The sequence below is a fragment of the Cebus imitator genome, unplaced genomic scaffold, assembly GCF_001604975.1.
Source record: "Cebus imitator isolate Cc_AM_T3 unplaced genomic scaffold, Cebus_imitator-1.0 Scaffold263, whole genome shotgun sequence".
Lineage (NCBI taxonomy): Eukaryota > Metazoa > Chordata > Mammalia > Primates > Cebidae > Cebus > Cebus imitator.
Window position 1 is genome coordinate 1,651,874 of NW_016107578.1, and position 18,530 is coordinate 1,670,403.

The 18,530-nt window shown below is 45.8% G+C and overlaps 1 protein-coding gene across 1 annotated transcript in view; it reads left to right on the top strand.

The window, feature by feature from the left end:
* Positions 1 to 123: 123 nt before the first annotated feature.
* The window catches only part of MUC16 (mucin 16, cell surface associated), a 146,342-nt gene continuing 127,935 nt past the window's right edge, over positions 124 to 18,530 (top strand). The window contains 10 exon segments of the mRNA XM_037728349.1: positions 124 to 3,633; positions 10,365 to 10,863; positions 10,865 to 12,046; positions 12,048 to 12,475; positions 12,478 to 12,836; positions 12,838 to 12,892; positions 12,895 to 13,533; positions 13,536 to 14,528; positions 14,531 to 14,896; positions 14,899 to 15,222. Coding sequence (XP_037584277.1) covers positions 333 to 3,633; positions 10,365 to 10,863; positions 10,865 to 12,046; positions 12,048 to 12,475; positions 12,478 to 12,836; positions 12,838 to 12,892; positions 12,895 to 13,533; positions 13,536 to 14,528; positions 14,531 to 14,896; positions 14,899 to 15,222 — 8,146 coding nt within the window. The 5' untranslated portion in view covers positions 124 to 332.

The following is an 18,530-nucleotide window of genomic DNA, read 5'->3' on the forward strand; positions in this document are numbered from 1 at the left end:
AAAAAAAAAAAAAAAAAAAAAAAGCTTGAAGGGAAGAACTGAGATTGTCAGTTGTTTATTTCAGGAAACTGTCTGTGGTTGTGCTATCCTTTCCTTTCTCTCACTGAGATTTGGTCTTCTCAATCAGCAGGGTTGCAAAATTCCCTCAACCTCCCATACATACAGCAGCTCTTCTAGACACAGGTTTTCCCAGGAGAAATGCAGGGACCCCAGCCATATCTCCCACCCTGAGAAATTCTGGAGTTTCAGGGAGCCCAGGAGCTCTTCAGAGGCCACCTTCTCTGAAGGGATTGTTCTTAGACCTCCATCTAGAGGCAAATGTTGACCCATCCATGCTGAAACCCATAGTTCTTCCTGGGTCACCTTCTCCCACCCACTCCTGGATGGCAGGAAGCAGTAGCACTAAAGCCACACCAGAAATAGATTCAGGGCTGACAGGAGTCACCTTGTCACATGAGACATCTACAGGTGTGATTGTGGTGATGGAACATACTCTGCCCTTTACTTCCCCAGCTAAGACCTTGGCCAGTCCTGCATCTTCGGTTGTGGGAAGAACCACCCAGTCTTTGGGCGTGATGTCCTCTGCTCTCTCTGAGTCAACCTCTAGAGGAATTACACACTCCGAGCAAAGAACCAGCCCATCACCGAGTTCCCAGGTCAATGGAACTTCCTCTAGGAACTCCCTTGCTACAAGCATGGTCTCAGGATTGAGTTCCCCAAGCACCAGGACCAGTTCCACAGAAGGGAATTTTACCAAAGAAGCATCGACACATACACTCACTGTAGAGACCACAAGAGGTCCAGTCACTGAAAGGTACACAGCCCCCACTGAGACCTCAACGACCAAAGGTGACAGTACAGGGACCCCCTGGAACATAAGATATATTCCTGCAAAAATCACATCTCTAATGAAGACATTTGTAGATTTGACTGCATCCAAGGAAAGTGTCCCACTGTCTATGACTCCAGCTGAGACCACAGTTATGGACCCACATACTCCAGGAAGGACACACCCATCATTTGGGACAGTTTCTTCTTCCTTTCTTGACTTATCATCATCTAGAGGGACCCCAAATTCCAGAGCCAGAACAAGCCTGGAACTGACTCCCTCAACCACTGGATATCCCTTCTCCTCTCCTGAATCTGGCTCCCCAGCACACAACAGAATAAGTACCAGTGTGCCTTTGCTGTCATCTGCTTCAGTTTTCAATAATAAAATATCAGAGACCAGCATATTCTTCGGCCAGAGTATCACCTCCCCTATGTCTCCTGGGATGCCTGAGGCCAGAACCAGTGCAATGCCCAACTCAGCGATCCCTTTTTCCATGACACTAAGCAATGCAGAAACAAGCACTGAAAGGGTCCGAAGTACAATTTCTTCTCTAGGGACTCCATCTACATCCACAGAGCAGACAGCAGAGAGTGTCCTTACCTCCCGTGCCTTCACTGAGACCACAGATCTACCCAGCACCCACACAACCAAGACTTTGGCTTTAGAATGGTCAGAGAGTCCAGGTGCCCTCAGTGGCACCAGCAATTCAGTGCTGACAACCACATCTCCATCTACCACTTTAGTCTCAGAGAAGACCGATACCCATTACTCCATACATGGAAAGGAAACAGAAGGAAATTTGAAAGCATCTATGACTCCACTTGAGACCTCTGCTCCTGGAGAGGAGACTGAAATGACTGCCAACTTGGGCCCCACTCCAAGTTTTACCACCCTTGACAGGAAGATCAGAAGTCCATCTCAGGTCTCTTTATCCCACCCAACAAGAGAGCTCAGCCCCACAGGCAGCGCCTCTGGGAGGCAGAGTTCCAGTACAGCTGCTCACGGGAGCTCTGACACCCTGGGGGCAACCACTTCTAGCATCTCACCAGCATCCTCATGGACCAGTGAAAGCACAGCTCAGCACTTTAGTGAACCCCAGCACACACAGTGGGTGGAGACAAGTCCTAGCATGGAAATGGAGAGACTCCCAGCATCAACCAGTGTGTTTACTTCTCCAGCAACTGGTTCCGTGGAAGCAGCTTCTGTCAGGAAACTATCAACAGCCATGCTCACAACAGAGACCACAAATGGCCCAGGCACTGTTTATGCTATGGCTTCTACTAACATCCCAATTGTAAGGGGCTACGTTACGGGAAGAAGATTGGCCACAACCCACCTGCCCACTGGAACCACAGCTTCCTCTGAGACATCTACAGATTTTGCCATGGCCAAAGAAAGTGTCTCAATGTCAGTATATCCATCTCAGTCTATGGATGCTGCTGGCTCAAACACTCCAGGAAGGACAAGCCAATTGGTTGGCACATTTTCTGATGACTTCTATCATTTAACATCTGGAGAAATTACAATATCTAAAGATGGAACCAGCTCAGCTTCAACTCCACAAATGACTGCAACCCACCCTCCATCTCCTGAGCATGGCTCTGCTAGAAGCACCTGGCTTGGCATCTTGTCCTCATCTCCTTTGGCTCCTACTCTCAAAGTCACATCTCCTCCTGCTCCTACTTCCAAAGTCACAATGAGCTCCACCTTTTCAACCCAGAGAGTCACCACAAGCATGACAAAGGACACAGTTGAAATGAGTCAATGGAATACACCTGACTTACTTTCCATGACTTCCTTGACACCAAGTAATATTCCAACAAGTGCTGCCATGGGGAAAAGCACCCTGGTTCCCTTGGACTCTCCTTCTCTAGCCACATCAACAGAGGCATCGGAAGGGGGATTCCCAACCCTCAGCACCTACCCTGAAGCAACAAACACACCCAGCATCCACCTCGGAGTACACACTAGTTCAGAAAGTCCTAGCACCATCAACCTCCCCATGGCTTCAGTAGTAAAAACTGGCTCTTATACACCTCTCACCTTCCCCTCAATAGAGACCAATATTCATGTATCAACAGCCGGAATGGAGACAAATGAAATTGCTTACTCCTCTGGGTCCTCACCTGAGATGAGCCCTCCTGGAAAGACTAATACTAGTAGTACCTGGGCCCCCACCAACTACATCACCACTACGGATCCTAGGGATATAAGTTCAGCTCAGGTCTCTATACCCCACTCAGTGAGGATGCTCAGAACCACAGACAATCATCCAAAGACAGAGTCCACCAGCCCAGCTGCTTACTCTGGAAGTCCTAAAATCTCAAGTCCACCCAATCTCACCAACCCAGCCACAAAAGCATGGACCGACAATGACACAATTGAATACTACACTCAATTACATCACACAAATTTGGCAGAAAAATCACCTGGATTTGAGACACAGTCAACCCCAGGACCCGTCTCTGTAGTAATCTCTACATCCCCTACTACTGGAAGCAGAACGTTGGAACTGACTTCTGGTGTCCCAGAGGAACCCATGGTCCTCACCACCAGTGAGCAGACCACAATCACTCTCCCCATGGCAACAAGGTGGAGTACCAGTTTGACAGAAGAAATGGCTTCAACAGACCTTGACATTTCAAGTCCAGGTTCACCCATGAGAACATTTGCTATTTTTCCACCTCTGTCCACACCTTCTCATGAACTTTCAAAGTCAGATACCAGTGCCACTGAAAATATAGGTTCAACCATGTTGGATCAGCATCTAGGATTCAGCAGTTTGGGCATAACTGGGGACTTAACTCCTGTTTCAGTCACAGTCTCCCAGGAACCCAGCATGGGCCCAGAACCAAGTCCATCCATCTCATTAATGTATTCATCCACAGACACTGCAACCACAGGTGTCACATCCTCAGGGGCTAGATACAGCACTGATGTACCTGAATCTAGGATTCCAGGCTTCCCCAGCACAGAAGCCAAGAAGAGTTCACCACCTCTTCCAACCTCTACTCTTCCATCTGCAGAACCCACATCCTCAGCAGTACTGATCACTTTGCTACAAAGTCCCCATTCAACCAGGAGGAGACTCATATCAGAGGCAACAACACCAGTCAACTCTGTATCTCAAGATGTTACAAGCTCTTCTCCAGGGCAGTCAACAGAGGTGCAAAGTCTTCCTGCCATTTTCAGCTCTACGGAAACTGACAGAGGGGTCACACAGACATCTGGCTATGGAAAACCCAGAGTAGATTTGGGAACAAATTTTGCTGAATGGAATTCATCTATGCCTTTGACCTCAAGCACTGCTGGGGCCTCAGTTTCCTCTGAGGCAACCACTTCCAGAAGGCAAAGTGACCCCTGGTCAGAGTCATCAGTGACCATGAGAAGGGTTGGGTCAGGATTTCCTTCTTCAGCCTCCTCTGTTTCCCCTGATAGGACCACTTCATTGGTTGTTCCCCCGACAGTGGGTGAAACTGCAGGTTCTACTTTATTCTTCCCTAAAATTAAGGAAATGTCAACTGAGAAAGTGTCAGTTTCCTCTTTGTCCCTTGGACTACTAGGCACAACATTTCCCATGGCTCTCTCTGGGATCACATCTTCCATGGGCACTGAAGAGGATGCAGGAACAAGCTCAACCACCTCATGGTCCAGCTCCTCTTCTAAAGGTGAAATAAGTTCCTCCATTCATATGTCCTCTATCATTCACAACAGTCCTGCTTCTTTTGATCTGTCCACCAGAGAAGGTCCCAGGGCAACTTCCCTGGATTCCACAATCCCAACCTGGATCTCTTCATCAGCATTTACCAGCCTTCTGGCACAGACAAGCCACACTGCTGATGCCATTTCCTCCTCAGGAAGCCCAGAGTTGGAGCACACTAGCCCAGGAATGGAGACTGGCTCAGCCAAAACTTCATCAGGAGCATCCACCTCCTTTGAGGCTGGCAGTGGCACCCCCTGGACACCCGCTTTTCCACTGGCAGAGGCTACAACCAATAAAAGTCAGACTACTGGGTCAGGAAGCACCTATGCTCCTCATCTTGACAGCTCACTTTCATTCACAAGTAAGGACCTGATGATTCTACCTTCTTGGAAATGGGTTTCTGATCTTTGGTTGGGTAGTCATTGGTGATGGTGAGGAATCTTTTGCTTTGTTTCACAAAGTCTCTTACTTGCACTGCTTCAGAATTCTTGATCATGGGAGATGTCTATCTGGCCAGGGTGGCCACTGCTATTCCCTGTGTGTGGTTTCTTAGTTTACTGTAGAAGTCACCTACATTTGTCCATAGTTATGGGAGCACAGATCCACATCCTGGTTTGTAGCCATTCTTAAGGAATACCACTTAAAAAAAAAAAAACCACTTTTTAAATTGTGGTAAAATATATCTCTCATAAAACTTACCACCACTTTAACTATTTTAAGGGTACAATTCAGTGACATTAGTTGCATTCACACTGTTGTGTAATCATTACCATCATCAATCTCAAGACATTTTTCATCACTCCTAACTAAAATTCTATTCTCGTTAAACAATGACTCCCCATTTTTCCCTCCCCCAAACACCTGGTAACCACTATGCCACTTTGTCTCTATGAATTTGACTATTCCGGGTGTCTCATATAAGTGGAATCAAATAATATTTGCCCTTTTGTGTTTGACTTATTTTACTTGGCATAATGTCTTCAAGATTCATCATGTATCAGAATTTCTTTCCTTTTTAAAGCTGAATAATAAATATGCCATTGTATAGATATATCACATTTTGTCCATATATTCATACATAAATGGACATTTTGGTTATTGTGAGTAATGGTGCTATAAACATTTGTATAAAAACCAATGTTTTATTCAAGTCCTTGCTCTTGATTCTTCTGGATATACAAGGAGAAGTGAAATTTAACAGATTATATGGTATAATATCATTTTTATATTTAGGATTTGCAACTTCTTCGTAGGGTGACCTGTTTTTATCATCCTTTTGCCATTTTCCCTAATTGATAGTTGGAACTAACCCACCATGAATATGAAACCAGGAGCTCCCCTAAATATCCTTGGTTGAAGATGTTGCTTGGTAAGAATGGTGAGAAGAGAAGTATGTGATCTCTGTGACTACCTCTTTTCTCTGAAATGACTGATCACATCACCTTCTTCATCTTTTCCAACAGGGACTGTTGGGAGTGTGGAGCCTTCCAGCAGGACCCCAGGCTCAACAGCTAAGAGTCTCATTCCGTGGTCAACAAGTGATTCTCTAGAACCCAGGTCACCTGCCACTACAACAGGTATGAGGATGTCTCATCCTTACTTCCTCTTTGTAATTCCAATTGAACCTGCCCTGGTGACATTTTTTTCACTTGTTTATCATGAGCAGAATGATTAGTTGCCTTAAGTGAGCTTGTCTCCTGGTAGATGGAAAAGTAGCTGCCATCTTGATTTCTCTCCTTGGTCTCACAAGTTATATATGAGGAGAATATGCTGTGTGATCATCTCATCCAAATTAGATCTCTGATGAGGGTGGAGAAACCCTGAAGTTCTCTTCATTCATTTATTAGTCCATCCAATAAGTCACACAGTCAGACATATTGGTTTGGTACTCAACTGATCTTTAGTAAAAGGATAAAAACCAAGAAAAGCCCCTTTGCACTCTTAGGGGCTCCTCGTTGTATCAGACTGTGCCTGGATGAGGACTTTTGCAGTTTGCAATTTGAAAATCTCTCTTCATGAGTAATTCTGTGCTTGAGAGTTACTCTGAAAGGCAGCCAGCAAGCATTGCTACTCATGGATAGGATGGAAGTTCCCTGATCATCATTTATATCCTCAAAATTGACAGCCTGGTATAGGCAGACAGCGTTCTGGGGATGATGCATCATCTCTAGATTTCGTTCAGTAGGGGAAGCTTTGAAGTCCCAATCTACATCCCATGAGAAATTTGGAATAGTCAGGAGGTCTCCCCTGCATCCTGTTCCTCTTTCAACAACTACCCATTATAGTCACAGGATTGCCCAGCAGAAGCCCAGTGACATTGACTATCCTGCAAATATCTTCCATATTTGGAAGCTACAAGGGTGCTTTTCACGTTAGGGATCAATATGAGGAGGGGATTTCTCTCAGATAGGCAGCTACAGTGACTGCCATCAGGAAGGCTACAACTGCCACATTTATCTTCTCAATGACCACTTTTGTCAACTCCACTTCTGCAGCTGGTGCCAATGTTAACGGCATCTTGGGTACCACTCACTCAGCTAAAGGAACATGGATCCCAGGAGAGGTCTATAGATATAACAGTGGACACAGAAATGGTCCCATTTTTTACCTTTCCAGGTAAGAATAAGGCCAGCCTTGAGGGAAGCATTCTAGAAAGAACTGACCAATCACATTCGACAGTTTTCTCCATCTTTCCTGAGTCAACTCCTAAAGTAACCATAGATTTTGGGGCAGGACTCAACACAGCCACTGTGATTCCACAAGGGACTTCAGCTCTGCCTTTATCCCCAGAGACAAGTTCTAAGGTTGACACTGGGATCCCTGTGGTCTCATCTCCTTCTATTCTTATCACAGGAGCTAACACATCATCTACCAGGAGAGCCACCACAAGCATGGCCTTGGGCACACATGAAGTCACAGCAAGGGCAGAGTACAGCTCAGCTGTTCTTTCTACCATTTCTTTGAGCAATAGTGCTACCAGCTCAGAAGCAGAGGACAATATATCTGCCACTCTAAATCCCCCATCTCCAAATCCATCGGCAGAAGGGACATCAAGGGGTGGTTTCTTCCTCGGCACCTCCCCTTGATGTCCCTCCCTTCTGCTGACGGATTTGGAGAGGGAGATTTGGGACCTCAGATAGACCCAACATGAGCATTCAAACACATGCCAACCTATCCAATCCTCTGGCCTCTGATCTATCAATGAGCCCTGAAGCCACCAGTTTCACCAGGACTACTTCTTCTGTCCTCTCTCCCTCTCTGGTGCCTGTCACTCCTGTGTCCATAAGCAAAACAGGTGAGACCAACTTTGAATCTGGAACCTCAGTGAGTATGTCAATACCATCAAGAGAGACAACCTGGGGTGGCTCTTTGGACTTTAGGACAAGGAGCCTGAGTTCAGTCTTGCCATCCATCCCAGTGGAATTGCTCAGAGTCAGACAGCTCCCAAAGAATAGGACCCAGTGAATGTGTCCCTGGAGTCTCTGATGTTCTGAGAATATCTACTCCTATCTCTGCTGTAATGACATCATTGGCCAGCACTGAGATCCAGAACACAGATTCAGAAAAGACAGGTCCTGGAGGGAAGACACAGTCTCCCCCAAAATCATCCATGGTTCCAACCTCTTATTCCTTTCCTCATGCTACTCTGGTGGTCCCTGGGGTCACCATTCCAATGACCAGCATTCTAGAAGGAACTTCTTCCAAGGAGACATCCCCGGGGGCCACAACTGGTCTAGACATCTTTCAATCTACCTCCCTCATGAAGACCACAATGAGAGGAGACAGCAGCAGTGGACCCAACCCAACTTCCTGCAGTGACCAAGGCTCTAGCTAAGACATCCATAAATACAATTATGGATATGGAAACTCTCCTACTTTCTACCTCCACTACTGCCCTGGGATCAAGTGTTCCAAGATGGACAAGACAATCAGTTGCAAGTTTCCTCTGCCTTCCCTGAACCAACTTCTAGAGGAGTTACAGAATCCAAGGACAGAGGCAGCCCCACATCTACCACACAGGAGAGTGATGCCTAACCCTCTTTTAATCCTGGCTCTGTTGGATGAACCCAGGGAATTACTGGAATCCCTCTGTCCTCATCTTCTTCAGCTCTTAATAGTGCAGCCACTGAGACCATCAGAGTCTGGACCCAGAGGGTTTCCCCAGGTATGGCCTCAGACACATCTGAGGCCACAACACAGACTGAGTTGTCCTCCTCTGTCCTTTCTTCTTCTATTCTGAGTACTAGCCTCTAAATGCTAAAACGGAGAAAGGTGAAGCTACCTCCAGGGACCTTCCATATTCATTTCCCTTAACAGAGGTTGCACCAGGGAATGTCCTCACTCTCAGCACCTCCACTGAGACCACAGATGTATCCAGTATCAGTCCCAGGATACTCACTAGTTCCTCTATGCACATGGCTTCTAATTTGTCAGAGGGTGCAGACATCATCGAAGTTACAAGCGTTTCAGAGGGGGCAACCATCTCATCTCATCTCAACCCCATCTCATCTATCCACTTGCCTTCTGTGGGGTCCACCATGAGTTCAAAAAACAGATCCAAGGAGACTGCAATCTCTCTGTCCAAGGCCTCAGTGGAGATCCCTAAAGCTGGAGGCAAAACTATCTGGGGTAGCATCTCAGCCCCAAATTTTGGCAATCCCACACCTGACACCTTGGCAACTAGCTCAACTCTGGTTTCAACACGCATCTCAGTAGGAACGGTCATTAACACAGACATCTCTGCAGCAGCAGACACCAGATCCACTGCCCCTCAGAGTTCAGTCTTCCCTGGAACCCCTGTTCCAACCATATCAACAGGAGCCACTGGGTCCAGCCATTTGGATCCAGTTGAACAGTCAACTCATCTGTGGAATACTAGTTCTGCAGGTATAAATCCTAGAGCAGAGACAAAAATCATCTACCTCCTTGGCCGCCTCTGCTCCTGATACTGAGATGAATTTAAGAGGCAGATCAACAGTGGGAAGCATCTCTGAGGGAATTGCTCTCTGGAAAACTTCTACACATGACCCAACCACCATTCAGCACATTCTTCCCACGGAAACCACAACAGCAGGGGGTAGCAAAAGTAGAAGCAGCTTGACCCCAGGAAGCACATCACCAGTTAAGGCATCTACAAGAGTGGTATTGGCTACATTAAATGCTGTGGTCTCCACTATCCCAAGTGAGAGCACAGCAGTCCCTAGCTCTGTTTGTGCATTGATGTCAAGTCAATCATTTGAGACCACTCCTTCTGACCTCCCACACTCAACCTCAGGAGGAATCACACATTCCACAGAGATAACTGGCTCTATACTAACTCCACAGACAACAGCGACTCCCACCTCACCTGAACCCAGCTCTGTTGCAGAGAGCTGTACTCTTTCACCAGACCATGGTGAAGTCACAGGGACCAGCACGTATAAAAGTCAGATGTCTACATCAAGAATGGCTTCACACACATCAAAACCCACAGCAAGTATGAAAGCCAGCTCACATATACTTCACTTCACATCTCTGAAAAAGGGACCAGTCAGCACTGCAGAAGAGGAAGGTAGAGCCATTCCTGTTTCTTCAGTCTACAAAACCAGTCATTAAAGAGCAAACACAAACTTTCCTTACACTCAGAAACCCCTGAAATGAAAAACAGTGAAATGTCCTCTTTACCACATTCATCTCCTGAGACCTCAGGTCCGGAAGGAGGCACCATCATTGATTCTATTCCTGGAAAGAGGTCAACAGGCTCCAATCTGTTTTCTTCATTCATTCCAGTGGGAGAAGTTTCTTCCATGGGCAGCACTGCATTATTAGATACCAGCCCAGTCCCCTACATGACAACTGCTCCTATCACCCCACTGACAACCATGTGGACCAGTGTGATTGAACACTCCACACAAGCACAGGACACCCATTCTGCAATGATGAATCCTACTCATGTGACACAATCACTCAAAGATCAAACATCTGTACCAGCCTCAGCATCCCCTCCCCATCTTACTGAAGTAGACCCTGGGCTCAGGACACAAGGGAGGAGCTGCCTCAAGGCAACCACTTTTTGGAAACCATCTACAGACACACCCTCCATAGAGATTGAGACTGGCGCAACAAACATTCAATCCACTCCACCCATGGACACCACAACAGCAGGGAGCAGCAGTAGTGGAGTCGCCCTGGACACAGCCTGCATTCCCATAGGAACATCCTCCCCAGCTGAGACATCCACAAACATGGCACTGGAAAGAGGAAGTGCTACAGCCACTGTCTCCATGGCTGCGACAGTGGGACTCCTAGTTTCTAGTGCCCCAGGAAGAAGCAGCAGCCAGTCATTAGGAAGTTTCCTCTGTGCTTTCTGAATCAACCACTGAAGGAGTCACAGATTCTAGTAAGGGAAGCAGACCAAGGCTGAGCACCCAGGGAAATACAGCTCCCTCCTCCTCTCTTGAACTCAGCACTGCTCAAGGAGGCCAGATGAGTACAAGCATCCATCTACCCTCATCTCCTCCAACTCCTGATGTAGAATTCATAGGGAGCAGCACATTTTGGACCAAGGAGGTCACCACAGTTATGACCTCAGATATCTCCAAGCCTTCAGCAAGGACACAGTCCAGCTCAGCTACCCTTCTGTCCACAGCTTTGAGAAGCACTGAAAGTACAGAAAAACAAAAACCCAGAACTGCCTCTATGGATCTTCCATCTCCAACTCTATCAATGGAGGTGACACCATGGAGTTCTCTCACTCTCAGAGACATCACCAAGACCACAGATTCACCTGACCTCAGCCATGGGGTGCACACCAGCTCTACAGGAACTTTGGACACTGACAGGCCATTGAATACTGGTATCACTAGAGCCTCCAGATTGGAAAACAGCTCCAATACCTCTTCTAAGTCCCTATCTGTGGGAGCCAGCACTCACACATTCATGACTTACACAGAGAGGAGTGAAGTGTCCTCTTCAATATGTCCCCCACCTGAGACCTCAGCTCCTGATGGAGAGACCACTTTGACTTCAACTCCTGGAAACAGGGCCATAAGCTTAATGTTGCCTTTTTCATCCATTCCAGTAGAGGAAGTCATTTCTACAGGCATAACCTCAGGACCAGGCATCAGCCCAGCACCCATGACACATACTCCCATTACCCCAGCAACAATTGAATGGACCAGTATAGGCACAACTGAACAGTCCACTCAACCACTACATGCAGTTTCTTCAGAAAAAGTTTCTGGGCAGACACAGTCAAGTCCATATGTCAACTCTGTGTCACTGTCTGCTTCCCCTACCCATGAGAATTCAGTCTCCTCTGGAAGCAGCACATCCTCTCCATATTCTCCAGCCTCACTTGAATCATTAGATTCCACAATCAGTAAGAAGACAGAAATCACTTCCTGGCTATGGAAACTCACTGTATCTCTCCCTATTACAACTTGGCCAAGTGCCAGTTTATCTAAGGCACTGTCCTCAGCTCATCCTGGGGTTTCAAACCCAGGTTTAACCACAACTGAATTTCCACTCTTCAGCTGCATCCACATCAGTTGCTAAGCAAAGAAATCCAGAAACAGAGATTTACGGCCCCCAGAATACAGCCCCAAGTACTTTGAACACTGATGCATCCTTGGGCACAAGTATTTCTGAGACTTCTGCAGGGGCAAGTATCAGCTCTGAAGCCCCCCTTTCAGCAGCCATAACTTCTAGATCAGATGCTTCTGGTTTTATATCTGAGAGTACTCCTAACCCGAGTTCAGGCACAGCCTCTTAAGCAGGGAGCAAATTAAGTGGGACGATATCCCTGCCCATCTCAGAGTCTTTGGTTTCCTTTAGAATGAGCAAGGATCCAGGGACAGTGTCAATCCCTTTGTGGTCCCATGCAACTACTAATACAGAAACAAGCATCCCAGTAAGCAGCGCAGGTCCACCTGGCTTGTCCACAGTAGCATCAGATGCAATTATCAACCTTCAAATGGGGGTGAGAGTATTCCTAGTGCCCCCTTTTCCTCCTCCCCTGAGACTGAAGCCACAACTATCTCTCATTTCCCAGAAAGGACAACCCATTTATTTAAAACCATTTTATTTCTCACTCCTGAGTTGACTTCAAAAGTGACACCTACTCCTGGGGATTGGACCAGTTCAGCTATATCCACAAAACCCACAGGAGCCAGTTCCTCCATTACACTGGGAGAGAGAAGGACAATCACCTCTGCTCCTCTAATCACTTCCCCCATAGTTCTCACTGCTAGTTTCACAGAGACCAGCACAGTTTCACTGGATAGTACAACTACAGTAAAAACCTCAGATACACTTGAGGCATGGACAAAAAAATCAGCTTCCTTCAGATAGCATTTCTTCTTCTGATCTGATCAATACCCCACAGCTTCTCCAACTATGGATGTCACTAAAACAGCCTCCGTCAGTCCCACTAGCCTCTCAGGAGTGACAGCAACTTCTTCCCCATCTCTCTTCTCTTCAGATAGACCCCAGGTTCCCATATCTACAATAGAGACAAATACAGCCACCTCTACATCTATTTCCAGTAACACCTATTCTCTTGATGGGCACTTCAATGTGGGTGGCTGTCCATCCACTTTACCACCCTTTACACTCACCTACCCTGTCAAGACAGGCTTGGCCCCATTAGCCTGATCTAGTCCAGTAGAAACTTTCAGCACCGTGGTCAGCACCAACACTGCTGCCTGAGAAAATCCTACCTCTCGCAACTCTGTGGTCACTTCTGTTCCAGCGCCAGGTACATGGACCAGTGCAGGCAGTACTACTGACTTACCTGCCATGGGCTTTCTCAAGACAAGTCCTGCAGGAGAGACACACTCACTTCCAGCATCAAATATTGGACCAGTCACTGCCTTCACTCCCCATCTTTCAGGAGCAGTGGTCACTGGATCCAGTGCTACATCAGAAGCCAGTCTTCTCACTATAAGTGAAAGCAAAGCCATTCATTCTTCACCACAGACCCCAACTACATCCATGTCTGGAGCAAGCTGGGAAACTTCACTACTCCTGAGAGCCTTTTGGTGATCACTGAGACTTTAGACACAACACTCACCTCAAAGATTTTGGTCACAGATACTATCTTGTTTTCACCTGTGTCCACACTGCTCTCTAAACTTCCAACTATAGGGACTCTCTCTGGAGCTTCCTTCCTTACTTTATTACAGGACACTTCAGCCATCCCACTCACTGCCACTGAGCCAACAAGTTCATTAGCTACATCCTTTGATTCCACCCCACTGGTAACTATAGCTTCTGATAGACTTAGCACAAACCCAGAGACTACCCTGACCATGTCAGAGGCCTCAAATGGTGATGCACTGGTTCTTAAGACAGAAAGTAACCCAGATAGGAGCATCCCTGGAATCACTATCCAAGGAGTAGCAGAAAGTCCACCCCATCCTCCCACTTCCTCCTCTAAGATTGTTACTCCACAGAACACGGCCTATGAAGGTTCGATCACCATAGGACTTTCTATTTTGCCTGCAGGAATGACAGGTTCCCTTGTATTTAGTCAGAGTTCTGATAACTCAGAGACAACAGCTTTGGTGGACTCATCAGCTGGGCTTGAGAGGGCATCTGTGATGCCACTAACCACAGGAAGCAAGGGTTTGGACAGCTCTAGAGGAATCAGAAGTGGGTCCACTCACTCAACTGAAACCAAAACATTTTATTCTCTCCCTCTGACCATGAGCCCAGGTGAGGTTACAGCCATGTCTGAAATCACCAGGAACAGACTGACAGCTACTAAATCAACAGCACACAATGGGATACCTGTGAAGCCCACCAGGGCTGAGTCAGGGCTCCTAACACCTGTCTCTGCCTCCTCAAGCCCATCAAAGGCCTTTTCATCACTGACTACAGCTCCCCCAACTTTGGTGATCCCACAGTCCATATTGACATTTGACTTTTCTGAGGTCCCAAGTTTGAATACTAAGTCTGCTTCTTTACCAACTCCTGGACAGTCCCTGAATACCATTCCAGACTCAGATCTTTCCCACTGTCCAGGTCTCCAGAAAAAGGCCCAAGAGCAGGGATGATGACTTCCACAAAGACCATAAGTGCAAGCTCAGTTCAATCAACAAGTTTTACTGAAATCCCTGAAGGATCTTCCTCCCCTTCTATGGCAGGGCATAAACCCAGAGTCCCCACCTCAGGAACAGGGGACTATAGATATGCCTTGGAGAGCATGCCTTACCCAGTCCCAAGCAAGGTTTCATCAGATATGAAATTGACCTCTCTTGCATCAAAACTCACAAGTCTCTTCAGCACAGGTCAAGCAGCAAGGTTTGGTTCTAGTTCCTCTCCCACAAGCCTATCCACTGAGAAAGAAACCAGCTTCCTTTCCCCCACCGCATCCACCTCCAGAAGACTTCACTCTTTCTTGGGCCCTCCGTGGCAAGACAGCCCAACATATTGGTACATCTTCAGACTTCAACTCTGACACTTTCTCCAACATCTATACTAAGTATGTCCCAGAAGGAGCCTCCTGAGTTAACCTCAAGGCAAACCACTACAGAACAGGAGAGAACACCCGTTGAAACACAGACGTTAAACTTCATACCATCCGAGCCCCCAACATCCCTGCTACCTGCCTCTTCTCCCGCAGACCCCACAGCCAGAAGAAAGGGTTCTCCAGAAACAGGGGCACGCTCTATTTCAGCACCTGCCAAGACCTCCTTGGCTGAAAGTAAGAATGCCCCGCTCCTTCCCCAAGTGTGCTGGGGATGAATCTGGAAATAAATTACATCTTTTAAAACATTTTTTAAATTTTGTATTTAAAATATAAATATTTTAGGTTCAGGGAACATGTGCAGGTTTGTTATATAGGTAAATCGCGTGTCATGGGGGCTTAGGATACAGATTACGTCATCACCCAGGTAATAAGCATAGTACCTGATCAGTAGGTTTTTTTTTTTTTTAAATCCTCTCCCTCCTCTCAGTCTCCACCCTCAATGTGTACTCCACTCTCCATGTGTACTCAAAGTTTAATTCCCACTTATAAGTGAGAACATGTGGTATTTGTAAATTATATCTTTATTTTTCCCAACCTTGAGCTGAAATTTAGCATTTGTTTTATTGATGAGTAGAGGTGCCAAAACAAACCACATTAATCCTAGCAGTGCCTGTGCCTTTGCTAACAATAAAAATTCCAGACACTTTTACATCCTATTACAGTTGTTGCAAACACTTTTTTTTTTTTTTTGAGATGGAGTCTCACTCTGTCACCCAAGCTGGAGTACAAGGGTGCAATCTCAGCTCACTGCAACCTCTGCCTCCCAGGTTCAAGCAATTCTCCTGTCTCAGCCTCCTGAGTAGCTGGGACTACAGGTTCATGCTACCATGCCCAGCTAACTTTTGTACTTTTAGTAGAGATGGAGTTTCATCATATTGATCTGGCTGGTCTCGAACTTCTGACCTCAGGTGATCCACCCACCTCAGCTTCCCAAAGTGCTGGGATTACAGGCATGAGCCACCGCTCCTGGCCTTGCAGACGCTTTTAAATATCATGTATGACTTTATTCATAATTATGGTTGTTATTAGGCTTTTCAGTAGACCTTATTTAATGAGTTAGTAAAAGAAGTGGCTCTATTATTATATTACATTTGTTTATTAAGATCTTGATAACAACATTTCAATATAATAACTTTCTTTGTTTTTTAAGTTTTAGATTCAGGGGTATATGTGCAGGTTTGTTACATGGATATATTGCATAATGGTGAGCTTTGGCTTCCAGTGAACCCATCATCCGAATAGTGAACATTGCATTCAATAAGTAGTTTTTCAACTGTCGCTTCACTAACCAGGCTGGAGAACAGTGGTGTGTACTCACTCATTACTCACTGTACTCACTGCAACTCCCCTCCCTTTTTTTTTTTCTTTGCAATGATTATTTTTATTTCTTGCTTTGAAGGAAAGATGAAAGTCTATTTAGTTAGGTGTTCTTGTTTTATTCTACAGCTGCATCAAAGTAACTATCTCCAAATTTACAAAACAGTTCATAGAGCCCCCCGGTAATTGAAGTATAAGCTAAATGATCATATCAACAGCATATGAACATTAACTCTGCCAAACAAAACTCAAATCATTAGGTCTTCAAATGACCCATTATTTTCCTAGAAATATTCAATAACCAAATAGCTGACTGAAACTCAGACATGACATTGAGTTTTAGATACTTCCCCATATAGCATATATGTGTATTAACATATTTTGGGCCAAAATTATCTGAAGCATATTATAGTGATCTTTCTTTAGTCAAATCTAAATTCTTTAGGACTATCTCTTTTTACTTACACCTCCCCCTCCCTCTTTTGGAGTGACAGTGTCTATTATTTCTATCTTTATGTCCACATGTACCTATTGTTTAGTTCCCACTTATAAATGAGAATATGCAGTATTTGATTTTCTGTTTTTGAGTTATTTTGCTTAGGATGATGGCCCTCAGCTCCACCCATGTTGCTTTATGGAACATGATTTCATTCTTTTCTCCTTTCCTTTACTTTTTCCTTTCCTTTCCTTTCTCTTTCTTTCTCTTTCTCCTTCTCTTTCTCCTTCTCTTCTCTTGTCTTCTCTTCTCTTGTCTTCTCTTCTCTTCTTTTCTCTTCTCTTCTCTTCTCTTCTCTTCTCTTCTCTTCTCTTCTTCTCTTCTTCTCTTTTTCTCTTTTTCTTTTCTTTCTGACGGGGTCTTACTCTGTCGCCCAGGCTGGAGTACAGTGGTGCGATCTTGGCTCACCGCAACCTCCTGGGTTCAAACAATTCTCCTGCCTCAGCCTCCCAAGTATCTGGGACTACTGGTGTACACCACCACGCCCAGCTAATTTTTGTATTTTTAGTAGAGATGGGGTTTTGCCATATTGGCCAGGATATTCTTGATCTCTTGACCTTGATAGTCTTGATTGCCCACCTTGGCCTCCCAAAGTGCTGGGATTACAGGCGTGAGCCTCCACCCCTGGCCCCGATTTCATTCTTTGTTATGGCTGCATAGTACTCCAAGGTGTATGTGTACCGGATTTTCTTTATCCACAATGATTTCCTTTGTAATCTAATATTTTGTTCTGTTATTTAATGTTTTATTCTATATTTTTATTTTACTTTATAAGGGAATTCATATGGTTCACAAGCCTGTCAAAGGGGCCTATGATAAAAAGACGTTAAGAATCCATGCTCTAAACAGAATGTTACTCCATTTTATTTCATTTATTTTTAAAGAGACAGGCTCACTCTGTCATCCAGGCTGGAGTGCAGTGGAGCAATCATAGCTCACTGCAACCCTGAACTCTTGGGCACAAGCAATTCTCCTGCCTCATCTTCCTGAGGAGCTGAGATTACAGGTGCACGCCACCATGCCCAGCTAACTAAAAAAATTATTTTGTAGAGAGGGGATCTAGCTATCCTGCTCAGGCTGATCTCAAACTCCTGGGCTCAAGCAATCCTCCTACTTTGGCCTCCCAAAGTGTTGAGATTACAGAGGTGAGTGGGTGTGCCTGGCTACTTGTCACATTTTAATTTGTGATTACTTATAAAATGAACCCCTTCCCATCTGAGATCTGTCAATCTTTCTCGTGACAGTGCCTGTTGTCTGTTTTCTACCATGTCCTGTTAGAAGGTTTGATGGGAGGTCACCTGGGCAGCTGTACAGCTCACTCACTGGGCTCTAGAGCCTCTGAGTTGAAGCAAAATAGAAAGATCAGTCAATGTAAAGAAAGTGCATAAGGCTAAATGCACTAGCTCACGCCTGTAATCCCAACACTTTGGGAGGCCAAGGAGGGTGGATCACCTGAGGTCAGGAGTTTGAAACCAGCCTGGCCAACATGGTGAAACCCGATCTCTACTAAAAATACAAAAGATTAGCCAGGCATGGTGGTGCATACCTATAATCCCAGCTACTTGGAAGGCTGAGGCAGAAGAATTACTTGAACCTGGGAGGTGGAGGTTGCAGTAAGCTGAGATCGTACCATCTGCACTCCAGCCTGGGCAAAAAGGGTGAAACTCCA